This window comes from Dunckerocampus dactyliophorus, chromosome 1 (genome assembly GCF_027744805.1).
Source record: "Dunckerocampus dactyliophorus isolate RoL2022-P2 chromosome 1, RoL_Ddac_1.1, whole genome shotgun sequence".
Lineage (NCBI taxonomy): Eukaryota > Metazoa > Chordata > Actinopteri > Syngnathiformes > Syngnathidae > Dunckerocampus > Dunckerocampus dactyliophorus.
In genome coordinates this window covers 32,316,894-32,342,710 of record NC_072819.1, presented here as the reverse complement: position 1 = coordinate 32,342,710, position 25,817 = coordinate 32,316,894, and the positions used below count along the sequence as shown (strand labels likewise).

The 25,817-nt window shown below is 40.3% G+C and overlaps 1 protein-coding gene across 5 annotated transcripts in view; it reads left to right on the top strand.

Annotated features, from left to right (window-relative positions):
• The window catches only part of lrp1ab (low density lipoprotein receptor-related protein 1Ab), a 114,032-nt gene that overhangs the window by 33,030 nt on the left and 55,185 nt on the right, over positions 1-25,817 (top strand). For all 5 annotated transcript variants that reach the window (XM_054785859.1, XM_054785893.1, XM_054785885.1 and 2 more), the window contains exons 3-11: positions 4,470-4,607; positions 14,745-14,864; positions 14,951-15,079; positions 15,183-15,443; positions 23,358-23,520; positions 23,788-24,010; positions 24,878-25,067; positions 25,147-25,290; positions 25,366-25,602. In XM_054785859.1, the coding sequence (XP_054641834.1) occupies positions 4,470-4,607; positions 14,745-14,864; positions 14,951-15,079; positions 15,183-15,443; positions 23,358-23,520; positions 23,788-24,010; positions 24,878-25,067; positions 25,147-25,290; positions 25,366-25,602 (1,605 nt within the window). The remainder of the gene's footprint in view (positions 1-4,469; positions 4,608-14,744; positions 14,865-14,950; positions 15,080-15,182; positions 15,444-23,357; positions 23,521-23,787; positions 24,011-24,877; positions 25,068-25,146; positions 25,291-25,365; positions 25,603-25,817) is intronic.

The window sequence follows — 25,817 nt, the reverse complement described above, 5'->3', positions numbered from 1 at the left end:
TAATTTTAGCCTCATTCAAATCCACAGTTGTTTTTTCTTAATAAGCTAAGATAAATGGAAAAAACTCCAGGCAAGAGTGTAGGAAATTGCTGTATTAAAGGAAAACTGCATTTCATCACCCACAATCCGTATGTGAGACATGACACGTCTTTCTCTTTCCTGTGCGTTCTAAAGATATAAAAACAGCTAGAAAGACAGATAAGAATGCACGTAATGGGAAACACTTATTCCGCCTATAAAGCCTTCTGAAAAACCTCCAAAAAGCACCAGCAACGCTCCATTCACATATAATGAGACGTGTATATTAACTAGGGATGAGCCGGATACTCGTTTACGAGTGTCCGTTACGCATAATGCATATTTGACAAGCACGAGCATGAAACGAATACAACTCCTTATTATCCGTAATCGTGGTGACCTCACACTCTGTGAATGGCGAGTCACACACAGCGACTGCCCCTCCCTAGACAGGCTCGCTGGCTGGTGTGCACAGGCAGCACCTGTCTGTATGGTGTCTGTGTGTAAGGGCAATACAGCGGAGCATGTCACTAGCATAAGGGAGCACTCGTGTAAGGATGTTTTTCAACCCTGTCATTCGCATTTTTCTCCTGAAATAAGTCCATACAAAGTGAATCAAACTAGAATCAAATTTTCACACATTTGTATATAATTCTACAAGTCTCCTACTGTACAACTTTTCTTTGTTCACATCGGCAACTCTCACGTTGGGACGTGCGATGACGTCTCAGCCACTTGTAGCTAACTAGCGATGTTATCAGATGGATACTGGAGCGGTGCAGGAAAGATGATTATTATGATCATTAGCATGAATGTACCTGTTACTACGTGCTCACATTATGTATGTAAAACCATAAAACCTTGTTGGAGGTTTTTGGAGATGTTTTAATTGCAGTCTTTGTAGGCGGCATAGGTGTGTCCCATTACGTGTTGTAATGAGCTGTCTTTTTTTTATCTATTGTATGTTTTTAGAATGCACAGAAGAGAGAGGGATGTGTGTTCATGTCTCACACATGGATTGTGGATGATAGGCAATTTATTTATTTTTTTTAAACTGCGGATTTCCTTTAAATCTGACCACAAAAACAATGTGACCAGACCAAAACATTTAGACTGCTGAATATATCTAATGTGGGATGTTTTCTCTTTTTTTTATTTAACAGAAATAGAATTTTTCATCACTTATGAATATAAAACAGGGTCTACACTTTTAGTGCATATGTTTGAGTTACTGCTAGGGTAGGTTGTTTATGGGATTGACTTTATCACCACTTTAACATTATCATTTGTGAAATGTGTTGTTGGACTGACAGAAAGTATACATATTGCTGTATATAAAAATAACCAAAATTAAAATCTTCATTGGGGGAAAAAAAATAGAAAAAGCCTAGTATGCGGATATCTTTGTTTTTATAGTCTCCTGATTCACTGACCTCATAATGTGCCAAAAACCAGCTAAAATTTAAATCTCTCAAAAGATACATCAACAACAGCAATAAACTATTAAGAATATTATTTATATTCTTATCCAGGTATTATCATGACTGGGTCAATGTGCACAAAAGGAAATACAGTAAGTTGAAGGCAATGTTAGTTTTACTGGTTCTATACATCAGGAAATGTCTACACCACCAACAACTTCCTAAACTGGATCGGAGAGTACAAGGTTCATCTTCTTTATCTTGCTGCTAAGTTTGCTTATCCTTTATATTGTCATAAGCTGCATTTTCATGACAGTCTTGTGGAACCTGTGCTCTTTTAGTGGAAACTACACACTATACTGAGACCCCTTAGAGCAGGGGTGCTCACACCTTTTCAGCCTGCCAGCTACTTTTAAAATGACCTAGTCCCAAAGATCTACCTCTTAAAATATGTATTAACTGTCTTGATAAATATGAGTATACATTATAAATGTATATCGAGGTGCACACACTTTTTCAGCCTGCCAGCTATAAGTCAACATGATCTATCTAAAAACATAATATATAATCATGTTAAATATAACAATTACATGTGTGCGTGTGTTTTTATATATATATACATATATATATATATATATATATATATATATATATATATATATATATATATATATATATATATATATATATATATCTCAAATCTAACCAGTAAACTTTTAAACTACTATACTAAATACTAATGATTAGTATTTCACATTCACGGTTTCAGGTAATCGATGTAGCTGACATCATTCACAAATAATTTACAATTCAATTCAGTACGGCAATAAAGATACTGACACGTAATTCCTCAATAGTTGTGTACATAACCTGAGTGCCCGTAATATGTCCATCAAAATAGCTACGTAGCGTTCATTAGACACACAGTTCATGTGCTACGTGCAGTTAGCATTTGCTATCAAATATTACCGATATACAAGAAGTGAAAATGATTATGCAAAAGACAATCCAGCCGAAGTCACGGCAACATTTTAAAACGGATTCAGCAATGGGCATTTTCCCAATTCATCATGAAATAATAGCTTTAGAAATGGAAGCGTAAAAAAACATGCATTTCTATAGTGAAGTTCATGACGCGAAGAAAAGTCCTCCAACAGCTCACTTTTTCCTACATAACTAGCCGCTACAAGTGATTGGATAACTTTTGTTGCAGATATAGGCATCTTACTGCTGGCTTAGTTTATCCATAATCAGAATACTAAAGACGAAAGTTGCATCTCTGTGTGTCGTTTGAGATGTGACGTTCACCATTGCCGCGGGGGAGGAAGAGCGAATCAGGCAGGGAGGATGAAGTGACGTTTATGCGATGGACCCAAACTACCTTTGTGATCAACCGGTAGCTCACGATCGATGTAATGGACACCCCCCTACCTTAGAGAGACCCTTCCCCCTGAATCTTAACACTTCATTCATTTCAATGTATTTAGGGCAGCCCCTTAAGAGTTTTCAATGGGGTCATCTTACATCTACATTTTGGACAATTGTATGCTTCCAACTTTATGGGAACAGTTTGGGGATACTTTCTGTATCCAAATACTTTTTGTATCTAGAGTAGTTTTGTATTTCTAGGGGTTGTTATTATATTTCCAAAAAAACATGTTCTGTGGCTGACTTGCCAATGGAAAGGTTGGAACGTGTGTTGGACACGTAACATAATTATGCCATCATGTCCTCGCTGACCGCAATTTAAAGGTGATTGTTTCCTGAGATAGTGTAATGGGATGTGCTTCTTTTCCAACTGATAATCTTGCTCTCTGTCTGATTGCAAAGCACAGTGCAGATCATATTGTGTCATTAAGTCTTTAAACTCAGCAGAGGCCAATGAAAGGCCTTTGTGGGGGGGTTAGTGCCAATGTGCATGAAAGAAAGTGTATTCCTGGTAGTGTGGTTCATGTCAAAATCCCTGGGTTGGCAGTTTATTGAATGTAAATCAGGCTGGCTTAGAGGCTGGGACTGGAGGAGGGCTCCTAATATAATAGCATCTCCCAGATGGAGAGCTGCTCTCCTGCTCCCCCATATGTGCAGTATTAGTGGGGTTTTTTCCAAGTGGCACTTTTTCCCACACTGTCACTGTTTTTTTGTTTTGTTTTTTTTTTAGATTTAAATCATGCATTCAGGTAAATGTAAAATAGACTCAATGGCCACAACCTTAGGTCCACCTGCAGCATCTAATGAACTGTAGCAGAGATCGAGCCCTTGTAGACAATGTTGCGAGTAACATGTTAAGAGTGACACAATTTAAGTCATTATCGATTCACTGGAGAAGCATTACTAATAATGCTTATGATCTTGAATGACAGCCTTGTGCTCTTAAATTCCTGAATGTGTTTACATGAGACTACTAACTTCCCCTTTGAGTCCTGTTTGTAAAGGTTTGCGTTTTTACTCACAAAAATGTGTAATTTAAGCACAAGAGTTGCAGCTACATGTTGAGACACCATGCTTTGAAAGCCTACTCCACCAGCATCCGCCGCATAACCCGCAGAGCACCTCATATTGTTTCCACCGAAGGAGGTGAACTGTACCTTCTCTGCTCCCAGTGTTTTGGCAAAATGGGTCAGCAGATGTTAGAAACAGAAAGAGAGAGAGAGTGAAGTGCAGGAGGGGGAGGAAGAAGGAAAAACATCCAAAGCAAACTGTTTGCTCTGCAGTGTGAGCTGAGAAATGGAGAGAAGTGTGGGAGACGGTGAAGCATAGAGACGGCATCTACTGTACTGTATATTCTAAACTGGCACAGGGCAAAATAAATACAGAAATTAAGTACAAGCAACGTAACCTGAACCTGAATTAAGTAGGCACAAAGTTTCTTGCATCATTAAAATGGTATTATTTTAGACTTCTGTCAAACCATGTTGTAGTAACACAGAAACTACTGTTTGTGGATAGTTTACATCGTGCTCTACATAAGGAATTGATATGACTTCATAATGCACGATTCCTCATAAATGTATGTAATGTAAATGTTTCCAGGCTTGCACAACAAGGTGAACCAGTGTCCCGTCAATGAACATGGCTGCTTGGATGCCGACGTTTGCCTTCCTATGAGCAAACTTTGTGATGGAGTACCAGACTGCTCCGATGGCTGGGACGAGGGCCCTCACTGTAGAGGTAATATATTGTACACTTGTACGCTTTCTCTTTAAAAACATCCTAAAACTCAGAAGTTGCCCTCTGTTGTGTTTCTAAAAAAGACGCAGCAATTTGTGTTGTTGAGCAAAATGCTGCCTTCATGTCTTCCCATTCAAAGCTACAATCTCTATGCAGTAATCTCCTCTACTAGGCCCTTTAATGAGCTATCCCTCTTTGGCCTGGGCAATCACAATGAAATTCTTCTTTCTAGGGAAAAAAAGTCATTAATTTATCACTCGGCTTAGTTCTTTGCTACATATTTTCAAACCCTGTGGGAATGATGGATGTTCAGCATTGATGCAACCGAAGAAGAATCCTCTTCTATTAATTCTAGACAATAGAAGAATGGCAGCTGGAACATATTGGGTCCATAGATTGTATCGCTCTTTGTTTCTTAGTATTCTTCTACTCTCTCAGTATTTTCTCTCAAGCTCCCACCACAGTTTTGTAGTGTAATTTACTTTTAAGAGTAAAAACAAACAGCAGCAGTACAGTCATGGCCAAAAGTTTTGAGAATATTCATTTAATAAAAGTCTGCTGCCTCAGTTTTTATAATGGCAATTTGCATCTACTCCAGAATGTTATGAAGAGTGATAAGATGAATGTCAATGAATTGTAAAGTCCCCCTTAGTCATGAAACTGAACTTAATCCCCAAAACACAATTTCCACTGCATTTCAGCCCTGCAACATCATTTTAGTGATTCTGTGGTTAACATAGGTGAGTGAGCGTTGACAAGGACAAAGGCTGAAGATGCCTCTGTCATGCTGATTGAGTTAGAATAAGAGACTGGAAGCTTTAAAAGTAGGGCTGTTTGAAGTTGTTGTTTTTCCTTTATTAACCATGGTTACTTGCAAGGAAAGAGGCACAGTCATCATTGCTTAACACAGAAAGGGCTTCATAGGCAAGGATATTGCTGCTGTTAAGACTGCAACTAAATCAACCATTTATCAGATCATTAAGAACTTCAAGGAGAGAGGTTCAGTTGTTGAGAAGAAGACTCCAGGGCGTCTCTGAAAGTTGATTCAGCGGCGGGATTGGTGCACCACCAGTGCAGCGCTTGCTCAGGAATGGCAGCAGGCAGGTGTGAGTGCATCTGCTTGCGCAGTGAGGCGAGGACTTTTGGAAGATGGCCTGGTGTCAAGAAGGGCAGCAAAAAAGCCATTGCAATATTCACTCTTTACGAGGAAAAGGCTTCTTGAGACGTCATCTGTACTTCTGTGTAGAAGGTGTCGGACGTTTCGCTCCTCATCCGAAGAGCTTCGTCAGCAAACTAATAAGTGCTGGTAGCTTAGGCCTTAAATACAGTAAGAGTGGGCGGAATTGGTGTGCCAACACCCTCCTCCTATTGGTTCGTTACACTAAGCCTGCATTCCTCATCTTTACAGTGGTATAATCCTATCCTGTTATTCACACCTACGATAAAAGGGAAGTGTCGCTCCCTGAATTGGGTATGAACGACTCTGATACTGGCTTGTTAGCATCTATTGTTCTGGCTCGGCCCTGCCTTCACCTCATTTGCAAGACTAAGAGCTGTGGGTTTTGGTCTCAGTAACCTGCTGAACACAGGGTCCAAATTGAACCTCAAACCACCATTCCGATTCAATGATCGGCAAAGAGCACTACATTGGGGAAACTAAGCAAATGCTCCAAAAAAGGCTTTATCAACATCGCAGGGACAATGCTAGTGGTCCTCAATCAGCAGTACATCTACACCTGAAAGCTACCAATCACTCTTTTCAGGACAGCGAGGTAAAGATTTTGGCCAAAGAAAACAGATGGTTTGAAAGAGGAGTAAAGGAAGCTATTTTTGTCAAACAACAGAACCCATCATTGAATCGGAATGGTGGTTTGAGGTTCAATTTGGACCCTGTGTTCAGCAGGTTACTGAGACCAAAACCCACAGCTCTTAGTCTTGCAAATGAGGTGAAGGCAGGGCCGAGCCAGAACAATAGATGCTAACAAGCCAGTATCAGAGTCGTTCATACCCAATTCAGGGAGCGACACTTCCCTTTTATCGTAGGTGTGAATAACAGGATAGGATTATACCACTGTAAAGATGAGGAATGCAGGCTTAGTGTAACGAACCAATAGGAGGAGGGTGTTGGCACACCAATTCCGCCCACTCTTACTGTATTTAAGGCCTAAGCTACCAGCACTTATTAGTTTGCTGACGAAGCTCTTCGGATGAGGAGCGAAACGTCCGACACCTTCTACACAGAAGTACAGATGACGTCTCAAGAAGCCTTTTCCTCGATGGACAACTCCTGTACGACTGAGAGCCTACACAGACGCATTCACTCTTTACATAAACTTAATGTAACTGTCAATATTTACTGGCAGTTTTTAAAACATTTCACATTCTTATGTCATACAAGCTTAAAAATAAGTTAAACACTGTTATTAATACATTAATATTTAATTACATTAACTTTTTTCACACATAAAAAAATAACACTTGAACTTGATGGACAAATAATGAAGGCATACCGTAATTTCCAGTGCATAAGCCGCTACTTTTTGCTTAAACTTTGAACCCTGCGGTTTATAGAGCGGTGCGACAAATTTATGGCTAAGTTCTAATCTCGTGATATCTGCTTTATTTCAGAATTGTTTAAATATTGTAGGGCTACAACTAACGATTATTTTAACAATCAATTCATCAGGCGATTATTTTTTCGATAAATTAGATTAAAAAAATCATTTTTAATTTCCACCTCCTGGCAGCAATCCCTTTAGGAATGCATGAAGGCACTTTTTCCCTCTGCAAAATCATAGCAGAGAGGGCGAGGAAGAGGAAGTAGAGAAGTATAAACAATCAACTGACAAACATCACAAACACTCTGCAAATCAACAAGTCACTGGCAGACTGCTCCATGTGCATCACCAAAAAATAAATAAGAAATAACAAATAAATCAACTTTGGGGCAGGCTTTGCATTTGGAATCGGCTCGTCTGCTCTGGGGGGAGGGGTGGTGCCTTGTTTGATGGTCCCGTTGTGAAGTATGTAGCTAGATGATATGGCCTGTGCTGGACAGGCACAGCCATAGCTATTTGTAGTTTCACTGTTCTACCACTAGGTTTCGTGTGTACACATGGTAAGAGTTGTGCATAAGTGTACACATTTTCCTACGCACAAGTACAAGTGTATAAATATCATACTTTGCGTGGGAATGTTCTCTCGCTCGCTCGACGCACACATCACTGCAGGGGTTTGCTTTGCAAGATGTCAGAAACAGGCAAACATGTTGATTGCTTTTTTTCCAAAGTCAAAGCTGAAACGATTAATCGATTACCAAAATAGTTGTCGATTAATTGGATTATCAATTAATCAGCGATTAATCGGTGCAGATCTAAAATATTGTGCTGCTCGGAAGTCAGTGAGGAAACGGCAGCTCTTTCTTTGGCAGGAGCCAATCACGAGCTATCAGTGCGCTCATGACGAGCTTGTCAACCATTGGGAAATCGCAGGCGGTCATTTTGTATAACAGTATAACAATAATACAGTCTGACACACCGTGTCATCTGACAAACAACACTAAACTCATCACATAGCAACTTAACACTCAAAAGGTATACCTGAGAAATATACAAACGTATACAAATGCGAGTTTAAATGAAAAAAAAAAGTTCTTTTTAGGTTTTCCCATAATGCATTGCGTCTGAGCAGCGCATTCATTGGTGCCTGCGGGGGTGCTGCAATGACGTCAGCACGCCCTTTGGGCTCCTTTGGCTCTCTCTGGTGGACAGAGGCAGCATTGCAGCACCATCCATCCATCCATTTTCTAGATTAGATCTTTTCATCTACATGACATCTAGATTAGACTACATACACGGTCAGTCACATCCATTTTTGGTGGCCTGTGTAAACATTTCAATTATCCATCCGCTGCTGTAACACAAAGCAAGAGCCAGATTCATTTTTAATGTTGCTGCAGTTTGAGTCAATGTGTGAATGTTGTACTACACACCAGAGATCACTGAGATCTCAGTGATACCGGCAGCCAATCACAACATGCCTGTCTTCCGTCCTGAGCACAGAAGTCCTCAGTAAGGCAGTGGTCAACACAACCTATATAATGCATGCATGCGCCCCCACGTGCACCCAAACATACACTAACACGGGAACATTCTTGCAAACACATACCCAAACGCACCCATCTCCCTCACCCCCACCCAACACACACCCACACATACACCATCAGTGTGTCCAGAACCCATTTCAGGGAAAGTTCTGGTCTTTCACAACCATCTCAGTGTTTGCTTGTACAAACTGGCTTGCTTGTGCAAGCTGGTGCTGATGTCTGAAAGCACACTTTGTCACTCACTCTGTCCATGTAATTCTGCTCAAAGTTGTTGACACCAGTGTTCAGAAAGTGGGCGCAGAAAGACAACTCTGGAAGGAATTTGATCTCGCAGCAATTGTGTTTTATGTTTTTACGTGAAATAGCTTTGCATTCTTGTGATGTTCAGTTTGAGTTCTAGTGGTGGACCAAGTAAGATTACGAGCCCTATATTGTTAAAGTGATTTTTAGTTTAGTAAAACAATGCAATATCTCAATTGTATTACTGTTGGACTGCAAGGTCTCTGTTGGAAAATGTCAAAGGTTTTACTTGTGCTAATAAATTAATATTAAACCAGTATAACAGGAAGCCATTCTGGGTCACATATTTGTGTGGTCAGATTGACCTGGTCAATCCATAACCAGCCATACTCTATGATGAATAGACAGGCTTCTGATGTTAGGTTGTCTTTTTGTAAAACTACAATATTTTTCCAGGTTTTTTGAATGAATGCATGATTGTAATTATTGGCAGTTATGTTGCTTTTTGTTAATCACATAGGCATTGATTTGCAGGCCTGCTGTGCGTCATAGTGTGGGTGATGGGGCTTCTCCTGAGGGCAAAGGTCCTGGTCCTGCATCCTTCAGAAGTGAATGATATATGGCAAAAGAGGAAAATGGGGTCATGGCACTACTCTTGAAAGCGTTCCCCCCTTTTCTTGCTGTCTTAAATGGAAGCTTTATTATTGTAGTGCAATTGTTTATGCATGCAGTTGGATGTCATTGTCCTTCATGTCTCAGTAAGTATGGAATTTGACTCGGTCATAGGCGACTTGAAGCAGCCTGTGGAATGGCCACATTTTCATCTTTATTCATGAGCGGGTCTTGACCTAAATGGGTTTATTGGCTGCAGTTAGGCTTGTCTTGCATGACAAGACCTGTTGTGTCTTTTACTGTCAGGCTGTGGCCATCACTGAATGTGGGAACAATACAGCACTTTTTAGCTCATAAGGGAAGTGAAAGCAAGGGATGATTTATGAAGAGGAGCTCCATTAAATATTTGGAAATATTACTTTGTGGATGTTGTTTGTTTTTAAAGTCTAAATGTTGATGTCTGGGGCAGCATTTTGCACTGTTTGAGGCCATGATAGTCACTGTTTGCTCATTACTCAATGCACTGCCCTGTTTGTGTTTGCATTTCATGTCTTTGCCCTCGTTTGACCATGGTCCTGCAAACTACTTCCAGTCAATCCACTCTTCACAGAATAACACAGATGGACATAAGTGTAGAACAACCTGGTCTTCAGACCAACAGGACCTAAAAATGGAAGAAAATATGGAGTTAGTCCCCCTTTGCAGATATTAAAGCTTGCATTCTTCTCGGAGGACTGCGATTTTAGAGTATGTCTGTGAGAATAATGTACTGTATACCTAAGAGAGGGACTCTCACAGTCTCTTTTGTAGTTCATCCTGAAGGGTTTAAGGTCACATTCATCCACACCAAACTCATCCAAGCCATGCCTTTGTGCACTGGAACCTAAAAGAGGCTTCCTGAAATTGTTCCCACAAATTGGAAGCATAGAATTGTCCAAAATGAACTGAAGAGTTAAGATAAGTAAGGTTTGTAACCCCATACCTGAATTATTAAAGACTTGTGTCTCAATAATTGTCTCAATTTTATTCAAACTAGTTAACTAAACCCAGTTAGACATCGAGAATCCTTACTTGATATTTTTGTTGTTGTTGTTGTTGTTTTTTTATAGCCGTTTAAAACTAACAACAACAAGTCACTAATTTGTATACATTTTAAAGACATTATCCATTGTCCCTCACTTATAATGATTTGAATGAAATGGATTATGTCATATAAAATAAAGAGAATAAAATCTACATTTGCAGGGGTACTTTTAAACGTATTGTACAGTTAGATGTCTCGCTGTGTGGATGACAGGAGGCTCGTGCAGGTAGAGTTCGGGGACATGTGCAGACCTGTCTCCACACAGGGAAGGTATAAAGGTAGGAATGTCCTGGGAATAACCGTCTTTCCAATGTCCCACACTGGAGTAGTGTGATTACACAATGACTTTAGTTACGTACTGTGAATTAGAATGGAGATTGAGTCATTTTGATTTTTCTTTGGGGCGGGGGGAATAAATATCTTAGATTTTTTCTCATTAGTCATAAAATTGTCATATGAATGTCAGCTTTTATACGGCAAATGCCAGAAATTATATTGTTAGTGGATCCTTCTACAGTATCTTTGTCTATCAATGCTCATATTTCCATTAATTGTCATTCATTGATCAACGGATTCTGTTCCTTGTTTCAGTCACTAATGCTGTCAGTGATCTGCCTCTTTTTAAAGCCAAACGGAGGACAATCACCATTAGAAGACAAATGTAGCAAATATGCATGTCAGCATGGTCTTATTGCAGCTCAGAGCAGCGAAGGACACATCCGAAACATGTTCTGTACTTGTCAAACATGCCTGATATTTATGTTTTCACCCTGGTCGCAGCCTTGTTTTCAGCTAATCCCACTCTTGCGGAGGAGATGTTTTAGGAAAGCCGGGGGAAGGGAATTTACGAAAACTTGGCACAAATTATTTTAGCGGTCAAAGTTCAAGGTCGCTGTGGCCTCACATTTGTACCATTCTCTTGGGAACGCCTCAAAGGAATTTCTCTTTTGGAGACTAGCTCCTCAAATGACATGTTTAAGTCACTATGACGTCATCTGCAAAGGTTGAATCGCAACTGGACTCTTCTTGTTTGCTGAAGATGTTTCACTTTTCGTCCAAAAGGCTTCTTCAGTTCATCGAACGTTCATGAACTGAGGAAACCGTTTACCATGACCTGGATGAGTGAGAATCTACGCAGTCTATGACATCATGTTAACATGCTAAAGAAAAATCACATACAGCGCCTGTGATGAGAATCCTTTGCTATGGACACAAATGGAAGAAAACTGAAAAATGTGAATTTTTTTCAGTACTTTTGCACATGTTCTTCTTGCACTGCTTCATACTCTTACGATTTGCTTTTACTGGGAGCTTTCGATAAGTGAAATGGAGGATTGCCATCCATGCGATAACAGAATCAATGGAACTGGCACGCTTGTTTAGGATTTAAGGCCTTCTCTAAGTCATTTTCTAATTTGTTTGCTTTGTCCATTAACCTCTGGTCAAACATCTGCTGCTGTTTTCTAGGAGGTGGAATGTCCTAACACACCTCCTATCTTGAAGCCCTCTAGCTTTTCACTTCTCTTCTTCCCACCTCCAGCCATTCTTATTTTCTCAGCTACAAATGGATTCATTGACAAAAGCCAGACTTGTTCTTGGGCCCTGTCCACACGGAAAAAGTTCCTGGGATTTTATTTCTTTTTTCTTTTTTGGCAGGTTGGAAAAAAAACACATGTCCACAATGTGTCGGATTAGTGAATAGTTGTATCCAAACGGGAACATATCACTGGGTGAAAACAATGTGATACATAAGGCACACCTACAGTACGTGTGGTGCTGTCAACAGACATGCACACAGAACCACGTGACAGCAAAACTACAGAAGAAAGAACACATGCGCATCAAGTCCATCGTCTTCCGCTTTCCCAGGCTTGTCTAGACTGACAACGAAGGGGAATTGCTTCTGCCACTCATTTTGGAGTGTAAGACAAAAAATATCAGGAGAATGCCGATTGGCGTGAGCCATGCCAGTCGAAGCATTTAGATATTTTGTCGGCTTGTCACTTCTGGTCACGTGATGGTGACAGGTTGGTGAAGTCATCGTTTTCAGAAAGCAGTGGCTTGCTTCTCTACATGCCAATGACAAGCCAGTGTTTTCAGATTTTCCCACTCTGGAAGCCGTTTTCACAAAATACTGTTTCAGGGCCCCAAGAACGCTGTTTTTGTGTGGATGAAAGGCTGAAACAATAAAATACTTTTCCGTTTTGACCTGAAAATGTTTCAGCATGGACAGCCTCCAAGGGATGGTGCATATTGACCTGTTAAAATGTCTACGGCATTGTAGGTTTTGAACTGAACGCATGTGCTCCTTTCTTTTGAGTGGTTCTATTCCGAAAACAGACCAGCAAATAAGGAAACCTTTACTAAATCAGGGGCAACTACTCATCAAAGTGAGAGATTTTCATAAAAACATTGCTCTTTCAAGAAGCTTCAATAAAGTCTACCCTCTGGTCTAGAACAATAAAGATCTAAAAACCACTATTTAAACAAATCAGTTATTTCCCTCACATAATTTTTGTACAATGCAATTTCAAACATTTCCTTCAGATACAGTATGTCAACATTGATATAATCCAGCGGTATTCATACGGTGACATACACCAAAATAGAAAAAAAAAAATGTCAGCGTTTTTTGGGGAGCTTTAGCCCTCCACTTGCCAGTGGTCTTTCACAGTGTGAGACCTGGTGAATGGATTTGATACGGGCCACACATTTTGCTGGGGGACTCTTCCTTTCAGTGGGGTTGCAACAAAAGGGCCTTTGTGGCCCAGTGTGCTACTGGCTTTACATAACGAAAGAGCCTTACTTGGCCTAATCTGTCTCAACTGTACCAGTATGACTATTAGGAGCTGTATCCGCTTTCACATGGGGGTGCATTTAATTGTGCTACTTGTATGTATGTATGTACTGTATGTATGTATTTTTTTGTTTGCTTGGCCATGTGGCTATACTTTTTGAACAAATAATTGTCTAAATGTAATGCTGAAAGATCCGCGTGTCATCTTTATTTGGTGATGCAGAAGCAAACACTCAGCAGCTTTTTCCCCACACATTTGAGTTCCAACATTGTCATTGTAATGACTATTCCAACTACAATGGCTGCTAATAATGAGAAATGTGGGAGAAAATGGGAGACCCCCCTCCCCAACCAGCACTCTAGGCCTACAACAGCATAACTAGAGGATGATTCAGGACTTAACCAGCCTGAATTTCTTTGTGTATCTTAATTTGTTTCTTTGCTAATAGCACTTGTGGCACTTCAGATGTTTTTAATTTGGCACTTTCACACAGTGTCAACCACATTTATCTTATCCTTTCATTTATTATTTTGATTTTTCTTAGCACTATCTCATGTCTATAAATGTCAATATCCTGATAGGGGATTGACTCTATGGGTTAGCTTGGACGTGCTTGCAATGTATGGAGGAAGTGATAAATGGACATGAAAATGAGCACTTTTTAAATGATATAGGCTGTATAAGTTTCCCAAGAACATATAAATTAATTCTTCCATCCTTCACCAACTTCACATTCTCCAATTTCCCCTACAAGTTAATCTCTGGCTTCCTGTGATGTTTTTCTTAACATTGGTGTCAGGCCTACTGAGTGTGGGTTACAGGCGCATTCTGAGTGGATCCATGCTTGAACGCTCCAGCTTCTCTGAGCTTGAGTTCATGTGGGTAATTGAAGCTGTGTTATTATTTATACGCATCTGATTGATGACCTCCGGCTATAGTGGCCACCCTTCCTCGTTTTACTCAAGCTACCCCAATAGGGAACATGCCTATTTCATTTTCTCCTTGTCAAGTGTGTCCTTGACTTAACATGCACATTGAAATCACCTCCATCAGTTAATACGCATACATGCACATGCACTACACCTGCACTCTTGCACACACAAGCACAACACAATCCAATCTAATCCCCCAGAGGAGATATGATAGGATATGATGCTGTGGCTGGGATTAATAAGATTCAAAAGAAATGAAGCAATTACCTAAAAGGCTTAGGTTTGCCTCTTTTATCATTTAGGATATTCTGCCCTTAATATTACATATTACAGTGTTTTAATGTCCTTTATTTGTTTATGTTGTAGAGAGCGCTCTGGCCTGTGCCTCCCATGGGTGCCAAATTCATTGTGCCGTGACTCACGATGGACCCAAGTGCTACTGTGGCAATGGCTATGAGGTGGCTGCAGATGGAAAGACATGTAAAGGTGAGCAGGCATTTGGGATGCACAGAAAACATATGTAAGCACAGTCTTTTTCTCATTGATATACCATCACGTCTCTCTCCTGGTAGATTTCAATGAGTGCAGTGTGTATGGGACATGTAGTCAGACGTGTAAGAACACTGAGGGATCCTATACCTGCAGCTGTGTGGAGGGCTACCTGCTGCAGCCAGACAACCGCTCCTGCAAAGCCAAAAATGGTAAGACCGCAAAAAGTGCGACAGAAACCCCTTACTGTACAGTATGTCCACCCCCTCTTCACGTTGTCACTTCTACTTACAAATACCACTTCACCATCCCCAGAGCCAGTAGATCGTCTTCCCATGTTGCTGATTGCAAACCTCCACGACATCCGCTGTACCTCTTTGAGCGGCTCCACATCCAGGCTGCCTTCCATTGCCACCAAGCAGACCATGGCAATGGACTTCATCTATGCCAAGGAGACCGTCTGCTGGATCGATGTGGGTGAAACACCCGCAGCCACGCAGCTGAAATGTGCCAGCATTCCTGATCTCAAGACAGTCACAGACATCCGCACCATCAACATTTCCATCACCTTGCACCGTGAGTATTGTTTTATTTAACATAGTAAGAGAAATCTTGTGTTGCTTTAACCTAATTATTGCTACTACGAGGTAGCCCGCCCAATGTCATAATGGAGGTCAATTTACGAATAAGTAAAGCAAATTGACCCTTGACCGTCTTGTATTTTAAAATAGAATGGTATGCTACTATACTATAGAACAGGGGTCGATTACGAGTCGGTCGATTGCGAGAATATTAGAAAAAAATGTATTATTACATCAGTGCCCGCCCCTACCGGACAGTGACCAACAGGCAAGCATTTTGACCACTGAACACATCTGAAAAAGAAATTAAATGTACAGTAGAATAGCTGTAGCCTGCAGGGCTATCAGTAATATAAACTCAGTGCTAACATCAAGGAAAATAGCCTTAGACCAAAGGTTTAGACTACATAACATAACATCTATTTTGTTATATGGCTCTGAAACTTGAACAATAACTAAACTAATGGCAAAAAATGTGACTCTTTTGAGATGTGGTGTGTCCGGAAAATTGTAAAGGTATCCTGAAAGAAAGAAAAACCAACAAGGAAGTACTAACAATGGCACATCAACAGAGAAAGCTTTTGATGGACCTCATGGAAAGGAAAAACATGTTCTTTGGACACACAATCAGACACAGCTTATTTCAAACTCAACTACTAGAAGGAAAAATAGAGGGAAAGAGGAAAAGAGGTAGAACAAGACGCAAATGGAGTGACAACATCACCTCATGGAACAAATGCTATCAGGTCTGCAAATTAGCCGGTGCTACTGGCGAACCATGACCTGAAACCTTCAGCGAGAAGATGGAACTAAATGATGATGAGCTTACATGCAGCTCAGGAACCATCATGAACGTTTTTTTAATCGCTTATGTATCGCTGCATGAAATGAAATGAAACCAGATCCTCCTAAGTCAGTAACTTTATGTTCTGTTGTTAAATAAGGTTTAAAAACATGAGATAATGTTGTACATTTCTTATGACACAAACCAAAAAGCTCTGTTGCTGTAATAGCAGTGGTGTCCAAAGTGCGACCTAGGGGTCATTTGCGGCACCTGGCGCATTTTTGCTTGGCCTATTGCAACTTGCAAAAGACACAATATAATATAATATAATATAATATAAAACATAATTGCTATATTATAATTATATTCTTATAATTATTAGTACAATCAAAGCAGTTATTATAACATTATTACAATGCTTTGATTGTATTTTTATTTATTTATTTTTTTAAACAAACAAAACAAAAAAACCCCGAAAAGTTCTTCCTTTTTCCCCTGTTGATGTCCACTTCCAGGTCTTCCTGTCCTGCCGTCTGTGATGTTGCACTGTGAGTGTCATTGAATGTAGATACATGGTTTTCCCAATTCCAGTACTTTTGTTGAGCAGGCCCTTGCAACGATGATATCAAATGTTATTGAATGTAATCCTTTTAACTGTGGTGTGGCGTGCCATGATGCGCATGCGTTAATTACACTAAAAATTTTATGGGGGGTAGTACTCGTAAAATTTCTGCAAAGTTGGGAGATCTGTCTTCTATCTGTCTATTTATAGCCTCTTTTGTACAGAGATCCTGTAGAATGTCTGCATCCAAAATTCAAAAGAAGACCTAGCATTTATCCGTATTTGTTTTTTATAGCAAAGAAGGACATTGTGTGTGCTTTTACACAGCGTGAAGTCTGGTCTGATGTATAAAATACAAGACAGCAACAGGGCAGAAGAACTGAGTGTCACATTTCAGATCCCTTCCCATTACACACACAGCTCTGCTTAAGAAGGTGGAATATTGGCAGAAGGACTATGCCCCCCTTCCATGTCTATGCCATTTATACAGAATAGTGACCTTGAAAAATTGGCAGAAAAGTGCCGGCGTTCACAGTCAGTGTAAAAGGGGCTGATGGATAGATGGATATAGCAGCAGACAGATCACAGTTGATTAAGTTGTGAGCCGTACAACCACGTGATATCTGTCCATTCACAACCATTTTTAAAATCTTTGTGACAGGAACAGTATGCAGACGTTTCGGTTCCTAGCTAGTCATGGCCATATGAAGACTACAAATAACAAGTTCAGAGTACACACAAGGAAGTAATAAGAGCTGAGCATCAGTGAAATTTAAATTAATGTTTTGCTTTACAGCTGCCAAGCTAGTAATTTGTATTGTCAGCTCAAATTGTGAAATGGGAGTACATTGCTGGAGGAATCAGATGGGCAACTAATCGAAGATGCTCAAAGCAGCACAACAGTGCCAAACAAAATTCTGCTTTAGTTTTCTGACAGTGTACATTTGAAGAGCAAGGGCGTACTGACACATCACAAAATCATGGATCAGTTTGTAGCTGACTTATAGCTCTATGATATTGCTGCCAGCATGTTGTCAGGCATTAGATTCTGAAATATGCAACACAGGCCTTTTCTGTATCCTTCTGTATGTTGATTTATGTATTGGCAAAACGGCTACTTCAGAGCTTGGAATGAAGAATGACTTGTATTATTTTTCTTTGAAGGGGTATGTTAGTGCAGTGCACACCAGCTCTCATTTGTTTTATTGGTTAAATGATATCAGTTGTTAGAAAAGTTACTAGATAGAAAAAAAACCCCTAATTTTTACGGTGTGGTGGGCTTTTATTTTGTTGTCCGGCACTGCTACGATCAATTATATGAAGCGGAAACCCTGATCCTTAAATGGATTTTACATATAAGGATGATTCAGTCGCATGCAGTATTTAGATAAATGGTGGGGGGGCATGTAAGCTAAAGGGAGCCTAACAGAGGGGGGCTGAAACAGTTGCTGGAAATGATGAAATAAGACATTCAGCCATTGGCTAACATTGGCCTGTACATCCCTTAAATTCCTTCAGCTGTCTCAGGTCCTGTCCAGTCAGGTCATGAACGCACAAACATAAGCACTGACCCAAATACCTTTTGACTCATTTGAGCAGGACATGGTAACATATTAACTTTTACTTTCTCTCATTTGTCTTCATCTGCAACAGTCAACATAATAACAATAAAATGATGACTTCTGTCACTGACGGACATCAGGTTACACCAAGTGTTGCAGTATGACTTCATGTAGTGATCTAATCTCACTGCCACCTCCGTTGGACCTATTTTGCACATGCTTGATTTACACTTAACTTGCTCCTACTTGAGACAGTCTTAAACTAAAATAGTGGGTTGGAATGGAGTGCCTCTCAAACACATGACACTTTCATTTCCTATAAATTCTTCACAAAATGTTCCATAATAGTATTAATTTAGTAAGTATCTCCTGGTAGATAATCACTAATGAGTCAAAATAGTAGGTCAGGACGTCATACTGTAGGTAAAACCCACATTGATTCTGGAAAAATGAGCTATTTCATTCCTAAGTACTGGACGTTCTAAGGATGTCCTGATTCACATTTTTTGGCTTCCGATCCGATCCGACTTTCTTTATAGTCTTGCCGATTCAATCCGGTACGATCCTTTTTTTTTTAAAATAATATGCTCATGTTACAAACATGAATTTGTGGAATTGAATATGGTTATGAAAATAGCTCTTCAAAGCATTAAAAATAATGCAACCACAGAACGTTACCTCTGTGATTCAGGTCCCTAATGCAATAAAAGATGCAATAAAAGTCCATCCAATAAACAATAAAATTTGAAAAAATGGGCCTGCAAAATACTTTTAGGGTAGGACTAATAATTTGACATAGTTATAGATCAATTTGTGGTGTGATTTAGAATGTATGACCTTTTTTTTTTTTTAACAAACTCTCTTCAACGCAATAGTAATTTATTGACGGTCCCTAGTATAAACAACCAGCGGTTAGAACAGCACTTACCGTGTGAGCTCCCCGCACAATAACACAGCAGCAATGTTCCCTTCAATTTTTCCAAGTGTCTGAGCATACATACAAACGACCTAAGCATTCCTTGGATCTCTATGAGTGCCATCAGACATGCAACACTTATAGTATCTCACCCGTCCAAAAGCTGAGAACTTCAGGTAGTCCAACTTCCATTCTGTGGTATTTTGTATATGTGTGGGTTCAAAAGAACGGCAAGGCATATTTCACAATGTAGCTTTATTTTTTGTCAACTTCAGACAAAACAAGCCGTAGAAATAGCTCATCCAATTCATGATTTCAATCTTGTTGGAAATTTCTAGTTTATCATTTAATTTTCCATTTTTTTCTTGTTTACCATTTATTTTGTTAATTATGTATGCTTTAATTTAATTTGTTTTGCAACAGCCTGTTGTGGCACTATTTCATCCAGGAAATTTATTTGAAAGTGACACCATATTTGTTGTATATGTTTAATTTGATCTAAATTAAGAAATTTAATTTAAAAATGCCAACTGAAAAAAAACAACCATCTTCGGACCTTGGCGTAAAACTTGTTTCCCGTAAATCCAGCCATGAAAATGTGACTGTAACAGCAGTCCGGGCACTGTGAGGGGCAACTACCACTGTAGCTACGGAACCCGATATCCAGCGTCCAGCTTGGAACTAACTTCACCACAGTACAACGCAGACATGTCTGCATGGTGCTGCTGCGTTTTCTTCGTGTTGGAGTGTTGCCCAGAGTCGCGAACATTATACGGCAACCGGATTTTCAAAATACAGCGGATCGACAGCCAATCCCGATCCTGAAGACTGGATTGGGACATCCCTAGTATGTACTTTGGATTTCAACTAGGAGCCTGCAGCCTTACAGCCTTTAGGCTGAATCGAATCAGTTTAGTTAATTATTATTGTCAGTGCTGTAATTGCACTTGTGCACCAAAATCATTTACGTCATGAGAACTTAACCAAGCAGGATCAAATCTATATGAAAAATAATGAATCACTGAGTTAAACCTTGAATTAAACATTGAATTATGGGAATGATTATTAGGTTCTTAGGCCTATAGAAAACATATCAATGGATGGGTGCAGTATAGCACCAATTATTTGCAGCAGACCAAAGTAATCAAACTCATGTCTGAAAATGCACTTTGTTGGCCTGCTGGCTTATGTTTATTGTACAGACATACGGTCAGCTGTCTTGTCTGACATCCCAGCCTGATAACAAGAAGGGTGTGGGGGCGCTCCTCCTCAAAGTATGGTGTACATACTTGAGAGACTGGTCTTAGAAGGATGTGGTTAAAATTAAGCTTTGGAGGTTGGCAGTTTTCACACACACATCAGGTGATTTATCGCTTTGAGGCTTGGACAGCATGACAGATGACTAAACTGAAGGTTCCAGATGTAGACTGCTCTGTCTGCGTGTCTGGGAAGATAAAAGAGGGGAGCAAAGCCTGCCTATCCCATCCTCTCCACCCTACACCACAGCAGGGACCATCACCTCAGCCCACATCCGTCTGTCCTGACTATCAGTCAGTCAGTAGTCTTTGTACTTAGGCTTCTTTCTGAATGAATCAGTAGAAATGCTCTTTCAAGTATGCCCTCAGCTTCTTTCCGTCAGTATTAGTATACTTAAGATCTGGGGAGAGGGAGTTGTCACCTGCATCCACCTTCCTATGTCCTTTTATTATCCATATGATCAAAGGAATAGCCTCTCTCATTCATTTTATAATGTGACTGATTCAAACAATGATTGATAGCCTTGTTCATTTTCTAGATTGCTATGGAAAAAAAACAGTTCTGCAGTGTTTAAACGGCCCTTTTTACACAAGAAGACCATGAACTCTTCACAAGGTTGCACTGCAATCCAAATGGTAAGAAATTAGACTCCTGTTCAAAGGCCGTAGTGCCACTCTAAAGCCTATTCAGAAGAATGAGACAAGTTGGGAAAACCAAACATGTGGTCGGTTGGTTTTGTATGCAAAACCCCCTTGGTTTGTAGAAAGTTTCCTCAGAGTTTGGCACCCTAACAGGCATTAAGGGCAGGAAGCGAACAGGGCTGGATGTGGAGAAAGGGCGGAGTTTGCCAACAAACTATCCACTTACCAAAGCTGAATTAATATAAATGTCAAAAGACTAAATGGCTTTGTAGAGTTGTAGGTTGTTATGCAACTGAGTACTTCAAGAGTTACACAACAATTCTCTCTCTCCTCTCCTGTGTAGGAGGCTAATCAATACCTTGTGTAGGGTGTTTTTAGAAGCCTATTGGCTTAAAAAGGATACCACTGGGAGTATCATTATCCCTCTTAGCTCTATGGCAAACCTTCTCTTCTGTCAAAATTGTTGTTTTAATGTTTCAAAACATCTTCTTCTTGTTCTTCCTCCCTTCGGTATTTTGAATAGGATTACTTTTATCGGTTTGTGTGTTTTCACTTACTTCCCTTTTAGAGAGCTGTTTGCTCTGCCTTTGCAGATGTCCCCTGAATTATTTCTGGCTTGGAGATGCGCCAGAATTTTCAATGTTCTGTTCATAAATTTATTTCAGCCTCACCATGTCTTCTTTGCACTGCCTTTATGTCAGAATGAGATGCTTTTATGCCTTTATCGTAACTTAAGCATACTGTAGATCCCATGTGGGTCTCGCCATTTGAAACTGTGCGTGATTGGAATGTGGGGCGGGAGATATGGACATTAGGCCCAGATGTGTGTTTGTGTGTGCGTGTGCGTGCGTGTGTGTGTGCTTTGTTATGAAACATGCATATGCTGCATGACTGTCATTGTTTGGGTGGTTCCTGCTTACTTAGGGTGCAAAAGAAGCATCCTCAGGCTGACTGCAGCATCCCTGTTGACGATGTTGTACTCCTGTCAAAGAAGAGATGCCAAAGTTGTTTCTTGGAAGTGACTCTGTGCGATGTGTAGTGCTTTAAAAGGAAGTGATAACAGCTGTTACAACACAAAGTAGAATTTCTCTTCCTATTTTCTCGGGGGGCCTTGCATTAGGCCGTTGTTACCTCAAAGTGAGACTTGTTTCGTGTGCTCCCATGTTATAGCTGAGATGAAGGTTTTTATGTAAGGTTCCGCTTTCTTGCCTGATTAGGTCGGTTTTATAAGAAGTGTTGTCGCCTTGTGAAAGCAGTTACGTTAGGTCATTTGATGGTGATGCCAGAATGTCAGAAAGCATGAGGGAATAATTATTTTACATAATGTTGATTCAGTTGACTTAACTATTAGTCCTTTTTTAAATGTACAATATGTGACGCGGTTTACTGGTAACTACAAACTAATTCAAAAGCAAAGAGTAGCCAATTAGTCAGTTAAGCTTTCCTTATTCAGGAAATCAAAAAAGCAGGTCGGGAGCTTTAGCACATGTATGTAAGGTTAGTTCATCCGCTTGCAATTACTCACACTGCTAGCAATTAGTGATTAAGTCATTCAAATTGTGTGGCATGCCATATGCATGATAGACTATATCCACAGTCTATAGTGCAGACAAATTTTGCATATGTGGTATTGTCATCCAATGCGTGAAAACATTTCCGTCCTCCGGTGGAGGCATGACAGAAAATAATTGAGAACCTCTGCATTAAACCAAGGTCCTACATTCCTACACTTGTGTCAACTAGTGATGATGATTAAGTGTAAAAAATCTGAAATCCTTTGCAAGTCAAGATCTTTGAGTTATCTTTGAGTTATAAATGTTATTTTTATAGAGAACATAAATTGCAGAGGGAAAATATGGGCTTAGGCAACATTATGGGAGATTTCATTGGTGGTGAAACTGAGGAGCTAATGTTTACCATTTTATGTTTCTGTGGTAAATTACAAACTGGAATTTCTCTTACTGAATGCAGCTGTTTGTGTTTCTTGTACATTGCTGCTATGAGGCTCACTATTGCTCAAACAGGACAGAAAATCTTTTTTACTCAATATATTTATAGGGACTAAGGAGAGCCAAAAGTCACTAAGTGAAATTTTGTGCTTCAATCTTGGACCTAAAATGACTTTAATTTTATTTCTGAAAGCTTGTGTATGTGTTTCTGTTCTCTATCCATTTTCATACCCTTCAGATGTGGAACAGATGGCTATCGACTGGCTGACCGGAAACTTCTACTTTGTGGATGATGTGGACGACTGGGTGTTTGTCTGCAACAAGAACGGCCAGACGTGTGTTAGCTTGCTGGACCAAGAACTGTACAACCCTAAAGGCATCGCCTTGGACCCGGCTATGGGGTGTGTGCTTCCTTCCTCATGCCCTAATGCAACCCCTCAGGTCTTTTTAGCAAGACATGAGAAGAAATTGCTGTCGTAGTGCTGATCAGGCATGTTTTGGTTGAAAAAGCTTGATGGTTGTTTCAGGTTCCTGTTACTGAGTTCCTCTTTCCAAGTGTCACTGATTTTTAATGACAGTTAAAGACTTCACTATGACTTATTCACTCGTGACATCTCTTCCTTTAAATCCTCTTGTCAAAGAAATTGTCTTTTCGGTTTCTGCTGCAGAAAAGTCTTCTTCACTGACTATGGGTCCACTCCAAGAGTGGAGCGCTGTGACATGGACGGTCAGAACCGCACAAAGCTGGTTGACACCAAGATTGTCTTCCCACATGGTATCACACTGGACCTAGTCAACCGGCTGGTATACTGGGCTGACGCCTACCTGGACTACATTGAAGTGGTGGACTATGAGGGCAAGAACAGACACACCATCATTCAGGGCCTGCTGGTGAGATTTCAAGTGACGATCCAACAACTGAACAAGCATCAATGTGCCCAGCACCTGACTTCCCCATACTGGCTTAAAAAACATCATTTAATAACATAAAAGCCTGTTTTCCTATTTGATATTGTCGTCCTTTGAGATATTACAGTTCTGCTGTTGTCTTCAGTGCATCTATGCAGAGAGTCCACCCCCACCGACTCCCAGGGGATTAGTCCTTTTTATTGCCTTGATTGATACAACTTAAGAAGAGTCTGTGATTTTCCTGGCTAATGCCTCTCTAAACATATTAGTCTGGCCCTAGTGAAGCTTGGCTCAAACGCGTAGCGGTGTAATGGTCTTAATGAAATCAGGACTGCAGGGAGGGCGGTGAGTGGTGTGTGTGTGCGCATGTGTGTGTGTGTGTGTGTGTGTTAAAGAGCCAGGGGTGGAAGTGAGGACGAGGGCTCATACATTACACTTACAGAGCTGCATAGAAACAAAATCTTATATAACTAGAATGGCACTCCGTAGAGAATAGACCTCTGCCAAGGCCGAATAATCCAAATCATAAACCTCTAGAGATACACGCCTCCTGCATATAAACTACATGTTGTCATTAAGGTTTGTATATTACACATGGAGAATGTTGCCAAAAGTGAAAAAAGAACCCACACATCCCAACCGTCAGGTTTGGGATCGTAAAGTATTTTGTTTCCCTGTCAAAACAATTTTTTTGCCCTGGAAAGGTTAGCAAAAATTTAGAAAGGAAGTACGCAAATGATGTTACACAAGGTATTAGTCATGCAACTATTAACTCGCATGTTAATGATAGTGGTTTCAGTAGCCAATGCCAGACAATTCAGTTTCCTTTCTTTAATGTCTGTGTTTCAGATTGAACACCTGTATGGGCTGACTGTGTTTGAGAACTACCTGTACGCCACCAACTCAGATGAAGGCAACCTCAATCCCAAGACTAGTGTGATCCGAGTGAACCGCTTCAACAGTTCTGACTTCCAGGTGGTGACGCGGGTCGACCGAGGCGCCGCGCTGCACGTGTACCACCAGAGACGGCAACCACAAGGTGTGTCAAAATGGTCCACGTCTATAATCAATGTTTGTTTTCCAATGGTATAATATTGTCTACAACTAACTCTTTTCAGTGCGTAGCCATGCGTGTGCTATGGATCAGTTTGGTAAGGCTGGAGGTTGTTCTGACATCTGCCTACTGGGCAACAGCCACAAGACGCGCACGTGCCGTTGCCGATTTGGGTTCAGCCTTGGCAGTGATGGCAAGTCTTGTAAAAGTAAGTATCAAGTATCAAGAGGATGAACCCCTTCAAATTTCTATCGCTCAAACCTGCACTTTTTTTTCTCTCTAGAACCAGACCACGAGCTGTTCTTGGTGTATGGAAAGGGTCGCCCCGGAATCATTAGGGGAATGGATATGAATCCAAAAGTACCGGATGAATACATGATCCCCATTGAGAACCTCATGAACCCTCGAGCTCTGGATTTTCACGCCGCCAGTGAATTCATCTACTTTGCTGATGCTACCAGCTACATTATTGGGCGACAGAAGATAGATGGGACAGAGAGAGACACCATACTAAAAGATGGTAAGAATTTTAAATAGGGACAAAAGCATTTTCATGCAGCATTTGAGTTTGCTGGGAAGTTGGAAATATCCTACTTGTACAGGGTCAGGCAAAATGATCTGACACATTTCTAGGTTAAATAAAAGGCAAATAAAGTAAAGAAACAAGAAAGTGTTTTTATTTTCGAAAAGTACATATAATGCCATTCTGTTTCATTATGGTTTAAAAATTAAATC